The sequence below is a fragment of the Oncorhynchus mykiss genome, chromosome 4 (assembly GCF_057628025.1).
Source record: "Oncorhynchus mykiss isolate SJ-2025 chromosome 4, ASM5762802v1, whole genome shotgun sequence".
Taxonomy (NCBI): Eukaryota; Metazoa; Chordata; class Actinopteri; order Salmoniformes; family Salmonidae; genus Oncorhynchus; species Oncorhynchus mykiss.
In genome coordinates, this window is record NC_143025.1 from 67,788,481 (window position 1) to 67,806,694 (window position 18,214).

An 18,214-nucleotide genomic window follows, 5' to 3' on the forward strand; every position below is an offset into this window, starting at 1 on the left:
CAAATGAACTTTCACCTTTCCTCTTATTTGAAACCACAAATCAGCCCCTGAAGACTGCTGACACAGTGCCAAGGTATGAGTGTGTGCATACAGTAAATATCACCCGAGCAGACATTCAACATTAGGGCCCAGAACTTGTTATTCTCTGTGTGTTTTAGGTGGAGTGTAGCCAGGAATCTACTTTTTCCATTTCCTCCTTTTATATCGTTTCATTTCTGAATGAGCTTATGTAATGATCTTGCGTCACAGGAAAAAATAAAGTATACTCCTAACTGGAGACATCTGGCCACTGGCCTGGCTGTAGAGCTCAGCTTTGCAACAGGATGATGAGAGCATAAAGTAAGAGGTTTACATTTGCAGGGCTCATTAAAGAACCCTTTTATAACCTGTTGGATTCAGCAGCAACACATCATCAACATTCCCGTACCTGTGCTTGGTCATGATTTTGTGTGAAGCTGGAGCCTGGGACAGTTGTGTTTTGAGCCAAGTGTGGAGTTTATGGATATGTTTTGAATTTGAGCTACAAGGTGTTACAGTAAATGTTTGCATTTGTTAGGCTGATAACATTATAATTTGAATTTGACTCCTTTTGGATGATCCATGTGTGTGTGTGTGTGTGTTTGTGTTTGTGTTTGTGTGTGTGTGTGTGTGTGTGTGTGTGTGTGTGTGTGTGTGTGTGTGTAATGATGCGCAGATGCACTGAGTCATGGGGATGTGTGATAATATAAGGATCAATCATCTTGAAAGCCCCCTCCTCCATATGCCCAGACCATGTTCACTGACCCACAAAGATGACACAATCCTCCCTCTATTGACATTGTCTCCCAGGAGCCAGAGAGTAGCCAGAAGGAGCTTAGTGACACACGGTGCAACAGTGCCCACTCCTGGCTGCTCCACATTTCTGAGCTGTGACTGGGAATTACACAACTTCTGGAAAAGTCCAAAGCCACAGGGCGTGAATCAGTGTCAACATCACTGCTAGGTCCTGTATAAATACCTAGCGGAAGACAGCCTCACTGCACTTCATCCGCTCTGAAGAGGCAAGATCAACAGGGAGGTGAGTGATCCTCTTCTGCCTAGCAGTCCCGGCTGGCTGGGAGGAAAACGCATATTGTGTGTCTTCAGGGTATCAGCCCTGTGCACAGCTGCCTTCTGCGGCGCTAGACAAAACTGCAGTAGGAGTATCCTTGAAATGCTTGATTTGTCTTTAGAATTGTACCTGGGGCTGATGCTACTATTTTTTGCCATGTGGTTTATTATGATAAATATTGTTTCTATTTGATTCTGCAGAAATTCTGCACAGTGATGTTACTGTTATTCCTCATTCTTACTCATGGGTGACCTCTGTTCAAAACTGCCTGTGAATGACCCAGATATGTACTGCGTATATCGCAACATTTTAAGGCTGCAAGCTTTATCCAATGCATTTGCTATAAAGACTCCACAATTGGATAATTAAATTCACACCCTCAAATTCACACCCTCAAAGGCACAAAGTCTCTCTGAGTTAGAGTGCTGTTATTGCGTTGATATTGTAGCTGCACAGGGCATGTTTGAGTGAGACGGACAAGCAGAGAGCAATTAAGTCTGGACGCTGCAGTTCTCAAGCCCCATTTTTTCCCCTTGTAGGAGTATACTAGAATGTGCAAATCCCTTTTAATACAGAGCTCAGTCCATCTGCTGGATTGAGCAGAATTGTGGGTTCTACTTCTGGGTTCTATTAATGGTGTTCTACTTTTTCCTGTGCTATTGGACCTTATTTATGAGTAGGACATTGTTTGAAACTTCTTTTTCTCCCATGATTATTTTCCCTTGTATCCACCCAGACCTGTAAAATATGTAAGGCTAGTCCTGTGTCTGAAAATGTCAACATTATGACTGTATCTTGCCATTTCCCTTAATGGCAAGATATTTCCTCCAATGGTGACATTTCAATTGAATATCTGGCACCACAATTGGAAGGATGTGCAATGTTTTCCAAATCTAAACATTGGGCTTTATTTTTTTTCCAACAATTCAGTGTTTTCTGGGAAGTTGTACAGTGAGCGTGTTGAATACACAAGGGATTATAGGGCTGCCTGGAATAATCACAGAGATTAGTGGAGAAGAATTTGTGTTTGTTTCGGCTCCATTCCAACAGGGAGATCTATCAGATTAACGCCCACTAGGGCTGGATTCAATCTCTAGCGCAGAAGATCAGCGTTGTAGCGTGATTAAATGTTATAGGCAATGTTTCTGTGTTTGAGGAGACTGCATTCACAGTAAACGCTGCATATGTCGACTCGATCGGAAATGACCTTTACATTTCAACCGCGCTACAACGCTGCTCTTCGGCGCTAAGGATTGAATCCAGCCCCTAATCTCTGCATTGTATCTATGTCACAGGGTTTATCTTGAGCCTAATGTCAATACTTTTATCAAATTAAACAAGTATACAATAGGATAAATGTCTATGCTGCAATGCAGTATAAACACACTTTATCGTTTGGAACAAATCAGCAAATGTCAGCATTAAAGAAAAAGGTTTCAAATGATGCTGTGTCACAGTATTGTCATCGTTATATGGGCAACACTACCCTCTAGTGGGTAATATCAACATCACAACAACACCAAGGTCAGACGTGGACTATACAGGTATTCCCAAACTGGGGTAATACAGGTATTCTCAAACGCGCAATTACGTCGGCGGTACGCCAAATAAAAATGTGATTCACTATCTATTTTTCACATTTTGAAACAGTCCATTTATATTTTCCAACGGGGCTACACATTTGGCATTTGGGTGTTTTTTCCTCACCCGAGTAGCCTCGTTTCACTTCCAAAAATAAAATGAACCCATCTAGTGTTCAGCGAAATAACAACACGATGTCAAATACAGGTAGCCTAGTCAAATAATTAACATCCAATCAGATTAACCGTTACTCTCTCACTAACGGCCTGTATGTATGGGGTGGGCAAACGTAGCTGCTGCTCATTCAGTTTGCTCGAAAATGGATAAATGGTTAAAGAAAAGTAAGGCCCACATCCATAGAGACACATACCAGCTCTACTGGTAGTACTGCTACTGCCATCAGTACTCCACCTGCACCTGTCCACGACACAAGTTATTCTGCTTCCACAAGCACATCCATAGAGACACATACCAGCTCTACTGGTAGTACTGCTACTGCCATCAGTACTCCACCTGCACCTGTCCAAGACACAAGTTATTCTGCTTCCACAAGCACATCCATAGAGACACATACCAGCTCTACTGGTAGTACTGCTACTGCCAGCAGTACTCCACCTGCACCTGTCCACGACACAAGTTATTCTGCTTCCACAAGCACATCCATAGAGACACATACCAGCTCTACTGGTAGTACTGCTACTGCCAGCAGTACTCCACCTGCACCTGTCCACGACACAAGTTGTTCTGCTTCCACAAGCACATCCATAGAGACACATACCAGCTCTACTGGTAGTACTGCTACTGCCAGCAGTACTCCACCTGCACCTGTCCACGACACAAGTTATTCTGCTTCCACAAGCACATCCAATGCTTAGCATCAGTATTTCTACGTGTTGTTGCTAGCCCAGCTAGCATGGACACTGACAGCTGTGAATCTGATGCAGCTACTGCCCCCTTACCCGGGAAAGCACCGAACAACAGACAGGGACGTTGGACCATCGAAGAGCAAATGTGATGAGAACTACATTGATTTGGGGTTCACTTATATTAGGAGTAGTGCCTTTCCTCAGCCACAGTGTGTTATATGTGCAAAAGTACTATCTCACAACTCGATGAAACCTTCACTCTTGCGTAGACATTTAGAAACAAAACATGCCAATTTGAAAAATAAGCCATGGGAGTTTTTTGAGCAAGAATTAAGACGACTTTCAAGTAGTAAGACATGTATAAAAGCAACAGATACCATTAAAAAGGAGCTAGAAGTCGTATATGATGAGCTACCGAGTGGCTAGGACAGGCAAGCCCCATACAATTGTGGAGGACTTAATTCTCCCTGCTGCCGCGGATATGGCTGGGACAATGCTGGGGGAAAGGCCAAAAAAACGATACAGACAATTCCTTTGTCAAACAACACTGTTTCACGACGCATCAGGGACACGGCAGGAGATGCTTTGAAACAATTACTACTTCGCATACAAGCCTGTGAATTCTATGCATTACATCTGGATGAGTCAACAGACATGGCGACCTGGCACAGCTCCTGTTATATGTCCGTTACGTTTATGGGAGGTCAATTAAGGAAGACATCCTCTTCTGCAAACCACTGGAAACCAGGACAATAGGAGAGGATATTACTGAGTACTGGACACCTTTGTGATATCAAATGGACTTTGGTGGTCAAGATGTGTTGGTATCTGTACTAATGGCGCAAAAGTCATGACAGGGAGACATGGTGGAGTGGTAACGATGTGCAAGCAGTTGCTCCCGACGACACTTGGGTACACTGCAGCATCCACTTAGAGGCTCTTGCTGCCAAGGGAATGCCTGACAACTTGAAAGGCGTTTTGGACACTTACAGTGAAAATGGTTAACTTCGTTAAAGCAAGGCCCCTGAACTCTCGCGTATTTTCTGCACTATGCAATGATATGGGCAGCTTGTAACGCTTTTACAACATACAGAAGTGGGCTAGTTATCAAGGGGCAAATTATTGACACGTTTTTTTTTTTAAATTGAGAGACGAGCTTAAAGTTTTCTTTACTGACCAAAATTGACACTCATTCTTATGTTTAATAAATGTATCGTATAGCGTGTGTGTGGCAGGCTTACAACGTTGGCAAAAAAAACATTTGAGAGTGCGCTGACCCTGGTGCTAGAGAGTGTTGAATGTTTGAAAGGGTATGGGACTATAAAAAGTTTGGGAACCACTGGACTATGAGGTCATTTTTTCAGTGCTTTTCACAAGAGGCGTTATGATTACATCCGAAATACCCTAAGCCCCCTCTGTTTTTCAGGTGTGTACTGCATCAGTCGCTTGGTATCTAAGAAACAGTAAAGATGAGAGTCTTTGGGTCACTAGTGGGCCTTGCTTTGCTTCTGGTATCTACTGAGTGTCTGCTGCCTCCATCCAAGGAGGATCTAAGCCGTAAGCCATCATATAACTAAATATCTTCAAATTGTTCAGAATAGCCGTATACTGTATAATGCAGGATATTTTTAAGTCGCTGGGGAGATTTATTTTGAGCGATTGTTCTCTGCAGAGATTTCTCTCCTGGGGGTGAAGTACCTGGACAAGCAGATAGAGAATGCCATCAGTGGGGTGAAGGAGATGAAGACAGTGATGGAGAGGTCTGGAGATGATCACAATAAGTTCCTGAGTGCCCTGGAGAAAACTAAACAGCAAAAAGAGGTACAGTGCATTTGAGCAACACACAGTACCATGAGCTTTCATCACTGTTTTGGACAAAAATAAGTTAAAGATCACACTACATTTTGTGTTCAATTCATCAGCTATAGTCACCTAGTTCTTTTTAGACCACTGACTCAGTTGCTGTGTTTGTTTCCCAGGATGCTCTGAAGGCAGCTCAGGAGATGGAGACTAAACTGAGTGAGGAGCAGGAGGTGTGTAACGGCACCATGCAGTCTCTGTGGGAGGAGTGCAAGCCCTGTCTGAAGAACACCTGCATCAAATACTACTCCAGGACCTGCAGCAGTGGCGCCGGACTGATCGGCAGACAGGTATCGCCTCAACTACACAGAACTATCATCAATCAATCTCCACATTGGTTTGCAATTGTAGTTCAAATATGTTGTGTAAGCTAGACTTACACAGAGACATGCACAACCACTGATCAATGTGTTTAAGCTATTATACAATCCTTCCAAATAAAATAGGTCACTGTTGTACTAGCTGCTTTCTCCTGTTTCCCTCTCAGCTGGAGGAGGTTCTGAACAGGACCTCTCCATTCTCCATCTGGATCAACGGGGAGAACATGGATGTTCTGGAGAGGGAGGACCAGGAGCAGAGCCAGAGGTTCCAGAACCTGGAGGAGCGCTACTCCGACGTGGCCGATGGGGTGGACAGTATCTTCATGGACAGCTTGAGGGTGTTTGACCACATGCGCTCCCTCAACCCTCCCATGTTCTCCAGCCCCTTCCACATGCCCAGTCTATGGGGTCATAGGGAGAGGGCCAATGAGAGAGCAGAGATGGCAGAGACGGGCAAGGTGCGCTCCCGTATGGTCAGGTCCGCTTTGCAGGACCCAGACTTCCATGGGTTCCACAACATGTTCGCTCCTATGATGGACATGGCCCGGAATATCTTCGGCTCCATGGGGCCTGTCATGGACGCAGACGCTAACTTTGACATCAACCCCTCAGAGGGTATACCTCAGTCCTAATTAAACAACTGTTATTATACAATAACATGGTGTTAACGTTTACATGAATGATATTGGGCTTCTTTTTTTCCACAGAGGGGAGTGTGAATGAGGATGTTATTGTGACAAAGCCTTCCGGTATGACCTGCAGAGAGATACGTCGCAATTCTGCTGGCTGCATTAAACTGCGAGGAGAGTGTGAAAAATGCGTAGCGATCCAGGATATTGGTAAAGCCCATCAGATTTTCTTTCTCTTTCTTACCACAAAGTCATGCCTTGGCTGAGTCAGGTATTTTTAAAATTGTTTTATTTAAGCTTAATTAGCTAGGCAAGTCAGTTATGAACCAATTCTTATTTACAATGACGACCTAACAAAAGGCAAAAGGCCTCCTGCGAGGACTGGGATGGGATTAAAAAGAAAAATATAGGACAAAAAACACATCACGACAGTAGAGACACCACAACACTACATAAAGAGAGACCTAAGACAACAACATAGCATGGCAGAAACACATGACAACACAGCATGGTAGCAGCACAAAACATGTGTTGTGACGTATTGATTTATGTGACGACTGCTGTTCATCTAACTATTAACTGTTTATAATTACGTCTTTCAATTAATCAGGTAATCATTAACTCAGTAGGGGCACCATGGGAAAAGTTCGTTTTTTATTGAGTTTCCTTTTCCCCTAATTAACTATCAGAATATAGATTTTACAGCAGTCTCATCCTGAACGTCGCATAATTCGCACAAACCCGAGTCTCACTAAATAATTCTGTACCACACCAATTGAGTTGATAATTTATTTACTAACATGCTAAAGATACACATACACAAACAAACAGTCTAGGCTATTGATTAAAACTTAGTACAATGAAAAATGTTCCAGTTTCACCTGTTACACAAAATGGGGATTTAGAAAGAGAGAGAAAGAGAGAGTGCACGAGAGAAAAGAACACTTGAATACATTTGTAAACTATGCTTAAGTTTAGCCCTTACACCTTGCCCCGAACTGCTGCTCTTATGGGTTAGAATATAATGATGTAATTACTTGTCGAAGGTCTCTTCTCTGATGGTGGCACTTCTTTCGTTACCAGGTGTAAGTCTCTGATTGTCCACACGATGTCAGTGTCCTTTCTCTTAGTGGTCTGTTTTCTTGCCCTCGTTCTGAAAAGGGGTCTTCTCCGGACGACTAATTAGCCGTGTACAGTCGTGGCCAAAAGTTTTGAGAATGACACAAATGTTAATTTTCACAAAGTCTGCTGCCTCAGTTTGTATGATGGCAATTTGCACATACTCCAGAATGGTATGAAGAGTGATCAGATGAATTGCAATTAATTGCAAAATCCCTATTTGCCATGCAAATGAACTGAATCCCCCCTAAACATTTCCACTGCATTTCAGCCCTGCCACAAAAGGGCCAGCTGACATCATGTCAGTGATTCTCTCGTTAACGCAGGTGTGAGTGTTGACGAGGACAAGGCTGGAGATCACTCTGTCATTCTGATTTAGTTCAAATAACAGACTGGAAGCTTCAAAAGGAGGGTGGTGCTTGGAATCATTGTTCTTCCTCTGTCAACCATGGTTACCTGCAAGGAAACACGTGCCGTCAGCATTGCTTTGCACAAAAAGGGCTTCACAGGCAAGGATATTGCTGCCAGTAAGATTGCACTTAAATCAACCATTTATCGGATCATCAAGAACTTCAAGGAGAGGGGTTCAATTGTTGTGAAGAAGGCTTCAGGGTGCCCAAGCAAGTCCAGCAAGCGCCAGGACCGTCTCCTAAAGTTGATTCAGCCGCGGGATCGGGGCATCACCAGTACAGAGCTTGCTCAGGAATGTCAGTAGGCAGGTGTGAATGCATCTGCACGCACAGTGAGGCGAAGACTTTTGGAGGATGGCTTGGTGTCAAGAAGGGCAGCAAAGAAGCCACTTCTCTCCAAGAAAAACATCAGGGACAGACTAATATTCTGCAAAAGGTACAGGGATTGGACTGCTGAGGACTGGGGTAAAGTATTTTCTCTGATGAATCCCCTTTCCGATTGTTTGGGGCATCCGGAAAAAAGCTTGCCCGGAGAAGACAAGGTGAGCGCTACCTTCAGTCCTGTGTCATGCCAACAGTAAAGCATCCTGAGAACATTCATGTGTGGGGTTGCTTCTCAGCCAAGGGAGGGGGCTCACTCACAATTTTGCCTAAGAACAGCCATGAATAAAGAATGATACCAACACATCATTCTAGAGCAACTTCTCCCAACCATCCAGGAACAGTTTGGTGACGAACAATGCCCAGCATGATGGAGCACCTTGCCATAAGGCAAAAGTGATAACTAAGTGGCTCGGGGAACAAAACATTGATATTTTGGGTCCATGGCCAGGAAACTCCCTAGACCTTAACCCCATTGAGAACTTGTGGTCAATCCTCAAGAGGCGGGTGGACAAACAAAAACCCACAAATTCTAACAAACTCCAAGCATTGATTATGCAAGAATGGTTTGCCATCAGTCAGGATGTGGTCCAGAGGTTAGTTGACAGCATGCCAGGGTGGATTGCAGAGGTCTTGAAAAAGAAGGGTCAACACTGCAAATATTGACTCTTTGCATCAACGTCATGTAATTGTCAATAAAAGTCTTTGACACTTATGAAATGCCTGTAATTGTACTTCAGTATTCCATAGTAACATCTGACAAAAATATCTAAAGACACTGAAGCAGCAAACTTTGAAAATTAATATTTGTGTCATTCTCAAAACTTTTGGCCACGACTATGGACGGTTCCAGTTTGGGAATGAAAGCAGTGTAGACACACGATTCCTTGGATAGAATAACATAAGCATAAATTGTTAAGAGGTTATTTTGTCTTCCTCAACCTCATGTTGCGTTTTGGGGTTGCGACTACTCAGACCTTAGACAACTAATTTCACAGTTCACTTTTCCAAAGCATTATTTTTGATCTGGACATTTTCCACACAACATACAATATGTATACATCATGTGCATACTATGGAAACTCTTCAAGTTACAATGTTTCCGTTATAATGTCATCATTTAACCTTTAATAACGTAACAAAAATGACATTCATTTTCATATTCCATCTATCGTTATTACCATGTCCATTTATTGCATGTATCGTTCTGAGTTAGATTCTCCATAGGGCCCACTCACACATTCCAAACCTCCACACTGAGTTGACAAAGGATTTTGTCTGCTGCCTTAAGATTTACAACGGGCATGAGGTGTCATAAAACCCCTCATCTCCCCCCTGTGGTGGGTGTGAGAGATATATCTGTAGGACTTTGGTCCATGGTAACCTGACCCGAACAGGACAGTCATGACACATGGTACAAACATTATTGGGCACAGACAACAGCACAAAGGCAAGAAGGTAGAGACAACAATACACATGTGAAGCATCCACAACTGTCAGTAAGAGTGTCCATGACTGAGTCTTTGAATGAAGAGATGAAGAGAGAAAACTGTTCAGTTTGAGTGTTTTTTTTTGCAGCTCGTTCCAGTTGCGAACTGAAAAGAGGAGGATGTGTGTGGTTTGGGGACGTTCAACAGAATGTGACTGGCAGAACAGGTTTTTGTATGTGGAGGATGAGGGCTGCAGTAGGTATCTCAGATAGGGGGGAATGAGGCCTATAAATAAGCATCAACCAGTGGGTCTTGCTATGGGTATACAGAGATCACCAGTTTACGGAGGAGTATAACGTGCAGTGATGTGTCCTATAAGGAGCATTGGTGGTAAATCTGATGGCCGAATGGTAAAGGACATCTAGCCGCTCGAGAGCACCCTTACCTGCCAATCTATAAATTACGTCTTCGTAATTTAGCTTGGGTAGGATGGTCATCTAAATCAGGGTTAGTTTGGCAGCTGGAGTGAAAGAGGAATGATTACGATAGAGGAAATCAAGTCTAGATTTAACCTTATAGCCTGCAGCTTTGATATTTCCTGAGAGAAGGACAGTGTACTGTCTAGCCATACTCCCAAGTACTTGCATGAGGTGACTAACTCAAGCTCTAAACCCTCAGAGGTTGTAATCGTACCAGTGGAGAGAGAGGCATTCTTCTTACCAAACCACATTACCTTTGTTTTGGAGGTGTTCAGAACAAGGTTAAGGGCAGAGAAAGCTTGTTGGACACTAAGAAATCTTTGTTGTAGAGCATTTAACAAAAATTCCGGTGAGGGCCCAGCTGAGTATAAAACTGCATATATCATCTGTATCATCTGCATATCAATGGATGAGAGAGCTTACTGCCGAGCTATGTTGTTGATGTAAATTGAGAAGAGTGTGGGGCCTAGGATCGAGTCCTTGGTGACAGGCAGTGGCTGAGACAGCAGATGTTCTGACTTTATACACTGCACTCTTTGAGAGAGGTAGTTAGCAAACCAGGCCAAAGACCCCTCAGAGACACCAATACTCCTCCCACAAGTATGGAATGGTCTAGCATATCAAAAGCTTTGGACAAGTCAAAATAATAGCAACACAACATTGCTTAGAATCAAGGGCAATGGTGACATAATTTAGGACCTTTAAGGTGGCAGTGACACATCCATATCCTGGGCGGAAACCAGATTGCATATGAGAGAAAATACTATAGACATCAAGAAAGCCAGTCAGTTGATTATTGATAACTTTTTCCAACACTTCTGAACGCGGAACGAGGGAGAGCTCGGATGTTCTTTTTAAAAGTTTGTTGTTTTGAAAGTGTATTAGTAGCTAGCTAACTTTTTTAGTTTGGATTCTGCAACGTAGTTGTTGGGACAGCTAGTCTCTGTCCAGTGATCCTGCCGAACAAGGGCGGGTCTGAGGAGCTATTTGGCATAGCAGCTAGCCTATTCATACGAAATGGCGCCGACAGAGAGGGCTGCCATGCTTCTAGCTCTTAGGAAACTTCGCAGTATTTCGTTTTTTAAGTATTATTTCTTACATTATTAGCCCAGAAAATGTTTTGTGTTATTACATACAGCCGGGAAGAACTATTGGATATCAGAGTGGCGGTAACTTTCCAGCACCAGCAGCATTACGACCAGGAATACAACTTTCCGAAGCGGATCCTTTGTTTGCACCCCCCAGGGCAATTGAACTGATTCCAGAGGCCGACCCAAAACATGCCGGCGGAGGAGAGGTACTCGGAGTGGTATTCTAGTCCGACTTAGTAGGCATGCATACCACCCACCGCTTTGGAGTATATTACTCGCTAATGTTCAGTCTCTGGATGATAATGTTGATGAGCTTAGGGCGAGGGTTTCTTTCCAGACAGACATCAGGTATTGTAACATACTCTGTTTCAAGGAAACATGGCTCTCTCGGGATATACTGTCTAAGTCGGTCCAGCCATTTGGGTTCTCAGTTCATCGCACAGACAGGAATAAATATCTCTCCGGGAAGAAGAAGGGCGGGGTCGTATGATTCATGATTAACGACTCATGGTATGATTGTGATAACATACAGGAACTCAAGTCCTTTTGTTCCCCCGACCTAGAATGCCTCAATGAAATGCAGACCATATTATCTCCTAAGATAATTATTTTTGGTTATTGTCACAGCCCTGTATATCCCCCGTCAAGCCGATACCACGACGGCCCTCAAAGAACTTTACTGGACTTTATGCAAACTGGAAAAAACATATCCCGAGGCTGCATTTATTGTATCTGGGGATTTTAACAAAGCAAATTTGAGAAAAAGGCTGCCGAAGTTCTATCAACACATCGACTGTAGTACTCGCACTGCTAAAACACTCGACCACTGCTACTCCAACTTCCGGGATGACTACAAGGCCCTCCCCCGTCCTCCTTTTGGCAAATCTGACCATGACTCCAGTTTGCTCCAACCTTCTTAATGGCAGAAATTCAAACAGGAAATAGCCTTGCTAAGGACTATTCAATGCAGGTCAATCGGAATCCACGCTTCAAGATTGTTTTGATCACGCGGCCTGGGATATGTTCCGGGTAGCTTCAGAGATTAATATTAATGAATATACTGATACGGTGACTGAGTTTATCAGGAAGTGCATAGGAGATGTTGTACCCACTGTGACTATTAAAACCTACCCGAACTATAAACCGTGAATAGATGGCAGCATTTGCGCAAAACTGAAGAGCGAACCACCGCATTTAAACATGGCAAGGTGACTAGGAATATGGCAGAATACAAACAATGTAGCTATTCCCTCCACAAGGCAATCAAACAGGCAAAACGTAAGTATGGAGACAAAGTGGAGTCGCAATTCAACAGCTCAGACACGAGAGGTATGTGGCAGGGTCTACAGACAATAACGGACTACTAAAGGAAAACTAGCCATGTTGAGGACACCGACGTCTTGCTTCTGGCCAAGCTAACTGCCTGCTTTGAGGATAACACAGTGCCACTGACACGGCCCGCTGCCAAAGACTGTGGGCGCTCCTTCTCCGTGGTAAGACATTTAAGAGTGTTAACCCTTGCAAGGCTGCCGGCCCAGACGGTATCCCTAGCCACGTCATCAGACCATGTGCAGACCAGCTGGCTGGTGTGTTTACGGACATATTCAATCTCTCCCTATGCCAGTCTGCTGTCCCCACGTGCTTCAAGATGCCCACCATTGTTCCTGTGCCCAAGAAAGCAAAGGTAACTGAACTACATTACTATCACCCCGTAGCACTCACTTCTGTCATCATGAAGTGCTTTGAGACTAGTCAAGGATCATATCATGTCACCCTAGACCCACTTCAATTTGCTTACCACCCCAACAGATCCAGAGACGATGCAATCTCCATCGCACTGCACTCTGCCCTATCCCATCTGTACAAGAGGAATACCAATGTAAGAATGTTGTTCATTGACTATAGCTCAGTATTCAACACCATAGTACCCTCCAAGCACATCATTAAGCTCATGGCCCTGGGTCTGAACCCCGCCCTGTGCAACTAGGTCCTGGACTTCCTGATGGGCAACCCCCAGGTGGTGAAGGTAGGAAACAACACCTCCACTTCACTGATCCTCAACACTGGGGCCCCACAAGGGTGCATGCTCAGCCCCCTCCTGTACTTCCTGTTCACCCATGACTGTGTGCCCAAGCACACCTCCAACTCAATTATCAAGTTTGCAGACGACACAACAGTAGAAGGCTTGATTACCAACAATGACGTGACAGCCTACAGGGAGGAAATGAGGGCACTGAGAGTGTGATGCCAGGGAAATAAATTCTCATTCAAGGTCAACAAAACCAAGGAGATGAATCGTGGACTTCGGGAAACAGCAGAGGGAGCACCCCTCTATCCACATTGACGGTACCGCAGTAGAGAAGGTCCTCTGCGTACACATCACTGACAAACTGAAAGGGTCTACCCACACAGACTGTGTGGTGTCGAAGGTGCAACAGTGCCTCTTCAACCTCAGTGAGCTGAAGAAATTTGGCTTGGTATCTAAAACCCTCACAAACTTTTACAGATGCACAATTGAGAGCATCCTGTCGGGATGTATCACCGTCTGGAACAGTAACTGCACCGCCTGCAACCACTGGGCTCTCCAGAGGGTGGTACAGTCTGCCCAACGCATCACCAGGGGCAAACTACCTGCCCTGCAGGACACCTACAGCACCCGATGTCACAGGAAGGCCAAAAAGATCATCAAGGACAACAACCACCCGAGCCACTGCCTGCTCACACCGCTATCATTCAGAAGGCGAGGTCAGTACAGGTTCATCAAAGCTGGGACTGAGAGACTGAAAACAGAAAACAGCTCAAGGCCATCAGACTTTTAAATAGCCATCACTAGCACAGAGTCAGCTGCCTATATACATAGACTTGAAATCACATGCCACTTTAATAATGGAACACCAGTCACTTTAATAATGTTTACATGTTTTGCATTACTCATCTCATATGTATAGTGGAAGTTTGAAGTTTGAAGTTTACATAAACTAGTTTTAATGACTCCAACCTAAGAGTTTCAAGCACTCCACACATTTCTTGTTAACAAACTATACCTTTGCGTGACACAAGTAATTTTTCCAACAATTGTTTACAGACAGATTATTTCACTTATAACTTAGTGTATCGCAATTCCAGTGGGTCCACTGTGCTTTTATACAGCTTGGAAAATTCCAGAAAATTATGTCATGACTTTAGAAGCCTCTTCTTTCACATTCTCTTCTTTCAATGTTATGGCATCTTCCTCCTTTTTGATTCTGAAAGCTTCTACCTCTACCATAGGCTAATTTACATAATTTGAGTCAATTGGAGGTGTACCTGTGGATGTATTTCAAGGCCTACCTTCAAACTCAGTGCCTCTTTGCTTGACATCATGTGAAAATCAAAAGAAATCAGCCAAGACCTCAGAAAAATAATTGTATACCTCCACAAGTCTGGTTCATCCTTGAGAGCAATTTCCAAACGCCTGAAGGTACCACGTTCATCTGTACAAACAATAGTACGCAAGTATAAACACCATGAGACCACGCAGCCATCATACTGCTCAGGAAGGAGACGCGTTCCGTCTCCTAGAGATGAACGTACTTTGGTGCGAAAAGTGCAAATCAATCCCAGAACAACAGCAAGGGACCTTGTGAAGATGCTGGAGGAAACAGGTACAGAAGTATCTATATCCACAGTAAAATGAGTCCTGTATCGACATAACCTGAAAAGCCACTCAGCAAGGAAGAAGCCACTGCTCCAAAACCGCCATAAAAAAGCCAGACTATGGTTTGCAACTGCACATGGGGACGAAGATTGTACTTTTTGGAGAAATGTCCTCTGGTGTGATGAAACAAAAATAGAACTGTTTGGCCATAATGACTATCGTTATGTTTGAAGGTAAAAGGGGGAGGCTTGCAAGCCGATAAACACCATCCCAACCGTGAAGCACGGGGGTGGGCAACAGCATGTTGTGGGGGTGCTTTGCTGAAGGAGGGACTGGTGCACTTCACAAAACAGATGGCATCATGAGGAACAAAAATGATGTGGATATATTGAAGCAACGTCTCAAGACATCAGTCAGGAAGTTAAAGCTTGGTCGCAAATGGGTCTTCCAAATGGACAATGACCCCAAGCATACTTTCAAAGTTGTTTCAAAATGGCTTAAGGACAACAAAGTCAAGGTATTGGATTGGCCATCACAAAGCAATAATCTCAATCCTATAGAACATTTGTGGGCAGAACTGAAAAAACATGTGTGAGCAAGGAGGCCTACAAACCTGACTCACTTACACCAGCTCTGTCAGGAGGAATGGGCCAAAATTCACCCAACTTATTGTGAGAAGCTTGTGGAAGGCTACCTGAAACATTTCACCCAAGTTAAACAATTTAAAGACAATGCTACCAAATACTTATTTAGGGTATGTAAACTAATGACACACTGGGAATGTGTTGAAAGAAATAAAAGCTGAAATAAATCATTCTCTCTACTATTATTCTGACATTTCACATTCTTACAATAAAGAGGTGATCCTAACTGACCTAAAACAGGGAATTCTTACTCGGATTAAATGTCAGGAATTGTAAAAAACAGAGTTTAAATGTATTTCGCTAAGGTTTATGTAAACTTCCGACTTCAACTGTAGTTAAGCTGCAGCAGGCTCAGAACAGAGATGCATGTCTTGCTCTTCATTGTAATCAGAGTGCTGATGTAAATACTATTCATGCCAGTCTCTCTTGGCTAAGAGTTGAGGAGAGACTGACTGCATCACTTCTTTTTATAAGAAACATGAATGTTTTGAAAATCCCAAATTGTTTGCATAGTCAATTAACACACAGCTCTGACACACACACACACTTACCCCACCAGATACGCGCCACCAGAGGTCTTTTCACAGTCCCCAAATCCAGAACAATTTCAAGAAAGTGTACAGTATTATTTGGCAAGGAACTCCATTCCATCTCGTATTGCTCAAATTAACAGCAAACCTGGTTTTAAAAATCAGATAAAGCAACACCTCACGACACAACGCCTTTCCCCTATTTGATCTAGATAGTTTGTGTGCAAGTATTGATGTGTAGGGTACGTGTGCCTATCTGTGTAGTTCTGTCCTTGCGCTGTTCTGTCTATTCATGTTCTGTATTATGTCATGTTTCATGACCCAGTAAGGGTAGCTGCTACTTTTGCAACAGCTAATGAGGATCCTAATAAAATACCTAAAATACTTTTGATAAACAGGGAAAAATTGAAATTGGCCTTTAACAGTTAGGATCAGCTTGATCTCCGCCTTTAAATAAAGGACGCACCGTGGCTGCCTTCCAAGCAACGGGAACCACCCCAAAGAGGAGAGACAGGTTAAAAAGGTCAGAGATAAGCTTGGTGATGATAGAGGCTGGAACCTTAAAGCAGAAAGGATTTAAACCATCTGACTCAGATGTTTTTTTGGGGTCAAGTATAAGGAGCTCCTTTAGCACCTTAGACTCAGCGACAGCCTGCAAGGAGACACTTTGTAGCAGGGCAGGGTAAAAAGAGGAGCATCGGGGCTAGTCGCATTAGAAGTGGTGGGAGATGAGGAAATGTTGTACAGGCAATGAGGGATGGCCGAGTCAAATAGGAATCCTGACTTAATGAAGTGGTGATTAAAGAGCTCAGCCATGTGCTCCTTGTCAGTAACAACCAATTCAACATTAAGGGACACGGGCAGCTGTGAGTAGGGTCTATTCTTCAGGTCTTCAACAGTTTTCCAGAACTTCTTGGGGTTAGACCCAGAGAACTGCTCCTTAAGCTAACTTTGGCCTTCCGAATAGGTATAACAAGTTGCTAGTACATCACACCAAAAGTTGCTGATATGGAGCTAAAGGGACACCAGTGACTCTGTTGACTATAGAGTTGTGTATTACATGAAATGTGGTTCTCTCCTCCAGACTGTTCAGGGAAGAAGCCTCTGGCTGGTCCTCTGAAGAAGGACCTGGAGCAGGCCCTGGCCATGGCAGAGAAGTTCACTCAGGAGTACAGCAAGCAGCTGAGGAAGTTTGAGGAGCAGTTGTCCAACACTTCCAGCCTGCTAGACCTTTTCAGCAAGCAGTTTGGCTGGGTGTCTGCCCTGGCCAACAACACCAACACCAAGGATGAAATCTTCAAGATCGAAACGGTGAGAGGCCATAATCTGCAATGCGTTGTATCCTATTTCTTTGTAACATGGTCTTATGAAGACTTACGTCTTGAATTCCTCCAAGGTCATGTCCAAGGACACAGAGGACCCTGAGAAGCCAGGGGACACCAATGTGTCTGTCCAGTTGTTTGACAACCCTGCCATGACCTTCAGTGTGCCTGGAGACATCCCCTGGAATGACCCCAAGTTCTCTGAGGTGGTGGCACAGCAGGCCCTAGACCTCTACAAACAGACCACTGTGTGAGTGCTTCTGTGTCATTGGACCAATAATAATCTTACTAATCACACCAGGCTTTATAGCAAGTATATTTTAAAGTGAGATAGGAGACAAATGTCCTGAAGTGGGTTTCGATTTTTTTATTACCTTTTCCTTTCCAGAGTGGTGAAGTAGAAATCGGAGGACACCCAACCATGCACCGCTACACAAAGCAGAATGTTCAGGATGACTTCACTGTCAACTAGAAAAAGTGAAACCTGTCATCATTGTTGATCATATTTTAAGTAATTGTATATTCCTGTGTAACTAGAGCTCGTCCTGCTGTAAGAACTGAATAAATAAACACACCAAGTCCTGTTGGCTTGAGGAGAAAGAATATAGTACTGCTGTTGCCCATGAGTAAAACCTGCTCACTGCTCTTCACTTCATGTTAATTGCTACTGTTCCTTTTGTAGTTCTGTGCTCTTCTGCACAGCAACATGCAATATAAATAAATGAGACCTGACAAAAACACCACCACTGTATCTCTGATTATTTACTTGCCTAAGTTCTATGAAAAATGTCACATCAGCTGATAAAGGATCTTATCAGACTGGAA

General features: G+C 43.7%; 1 protein-coding gene across 2 annotated transcripts; it reads left to right on the forward strand.

The window, feature by feature from the left end:
* The first annotated feature begins 757 nt into the window (after positions 1-757).
* clu (clusterin) lies at positions 758-18,132 on the forward strand. Of its 2 annotated transcripts, XM_021600461.3 has the most exons (9): positions 758-1,057; positions 4,964-5,094; positions 5,210-5,358; positions 5,517-5,687; positions 5,885-6,332; positions 6,425-6,556; positions 17,152-17,378; positions 17,464-17,639; positions 17,778-18,132. In XM_021600461.3, exons 2-9 carry the CDS (start codon positions 5,007-5,009, stop codon positions 17,788-17,790), a joined length of 1,404 nt encoding a protein of 467 aa, XP_021456136.3. In that variant the 5' UTR covers positions 758-1,057; positions 4,964-5,006; the 3' UTR covers positions 17,791-18,132. The 2 variants fall into 2 exon arrangements, with proteins under 2 accessions (XP_021456136.3, XP_090088911.1); XM_090232785.1 differs by lacking the exon at positions 17,778-18,132 and having other exon boundaries at positions 845-1,057; positions 17,464-17,643.
* The last annotated feature ends 82 nt before the right edge of the window (positions 18,133-18,214 follow it).

Excerpts from the sequence above, each read along its gene's own strand:
- clu (XM_021600461.3), top strand. The coding sequence starts at position 5,007 with ATGAGAGTCTTTGGGTCACTAGTGGGCCTTGCTTTGCTTCTGGTATCT. Across the intron at positions 5,095-5,209 it reads ATCCAAGGAGGATCTAAGCC|AGATTTCTCTCCTGGGGGTG; the intron begins GTAAGCCATCAT and ends TGTTCTCTGCAG. Across the intron at positions 6,557-17,151 it reads CGTAGCGATCCAGGATATTG|ACTGTTCAGGGAAGAAGCCT; the intron begins GTAAAGCCCATC and ends TCTCTCCTCCAG.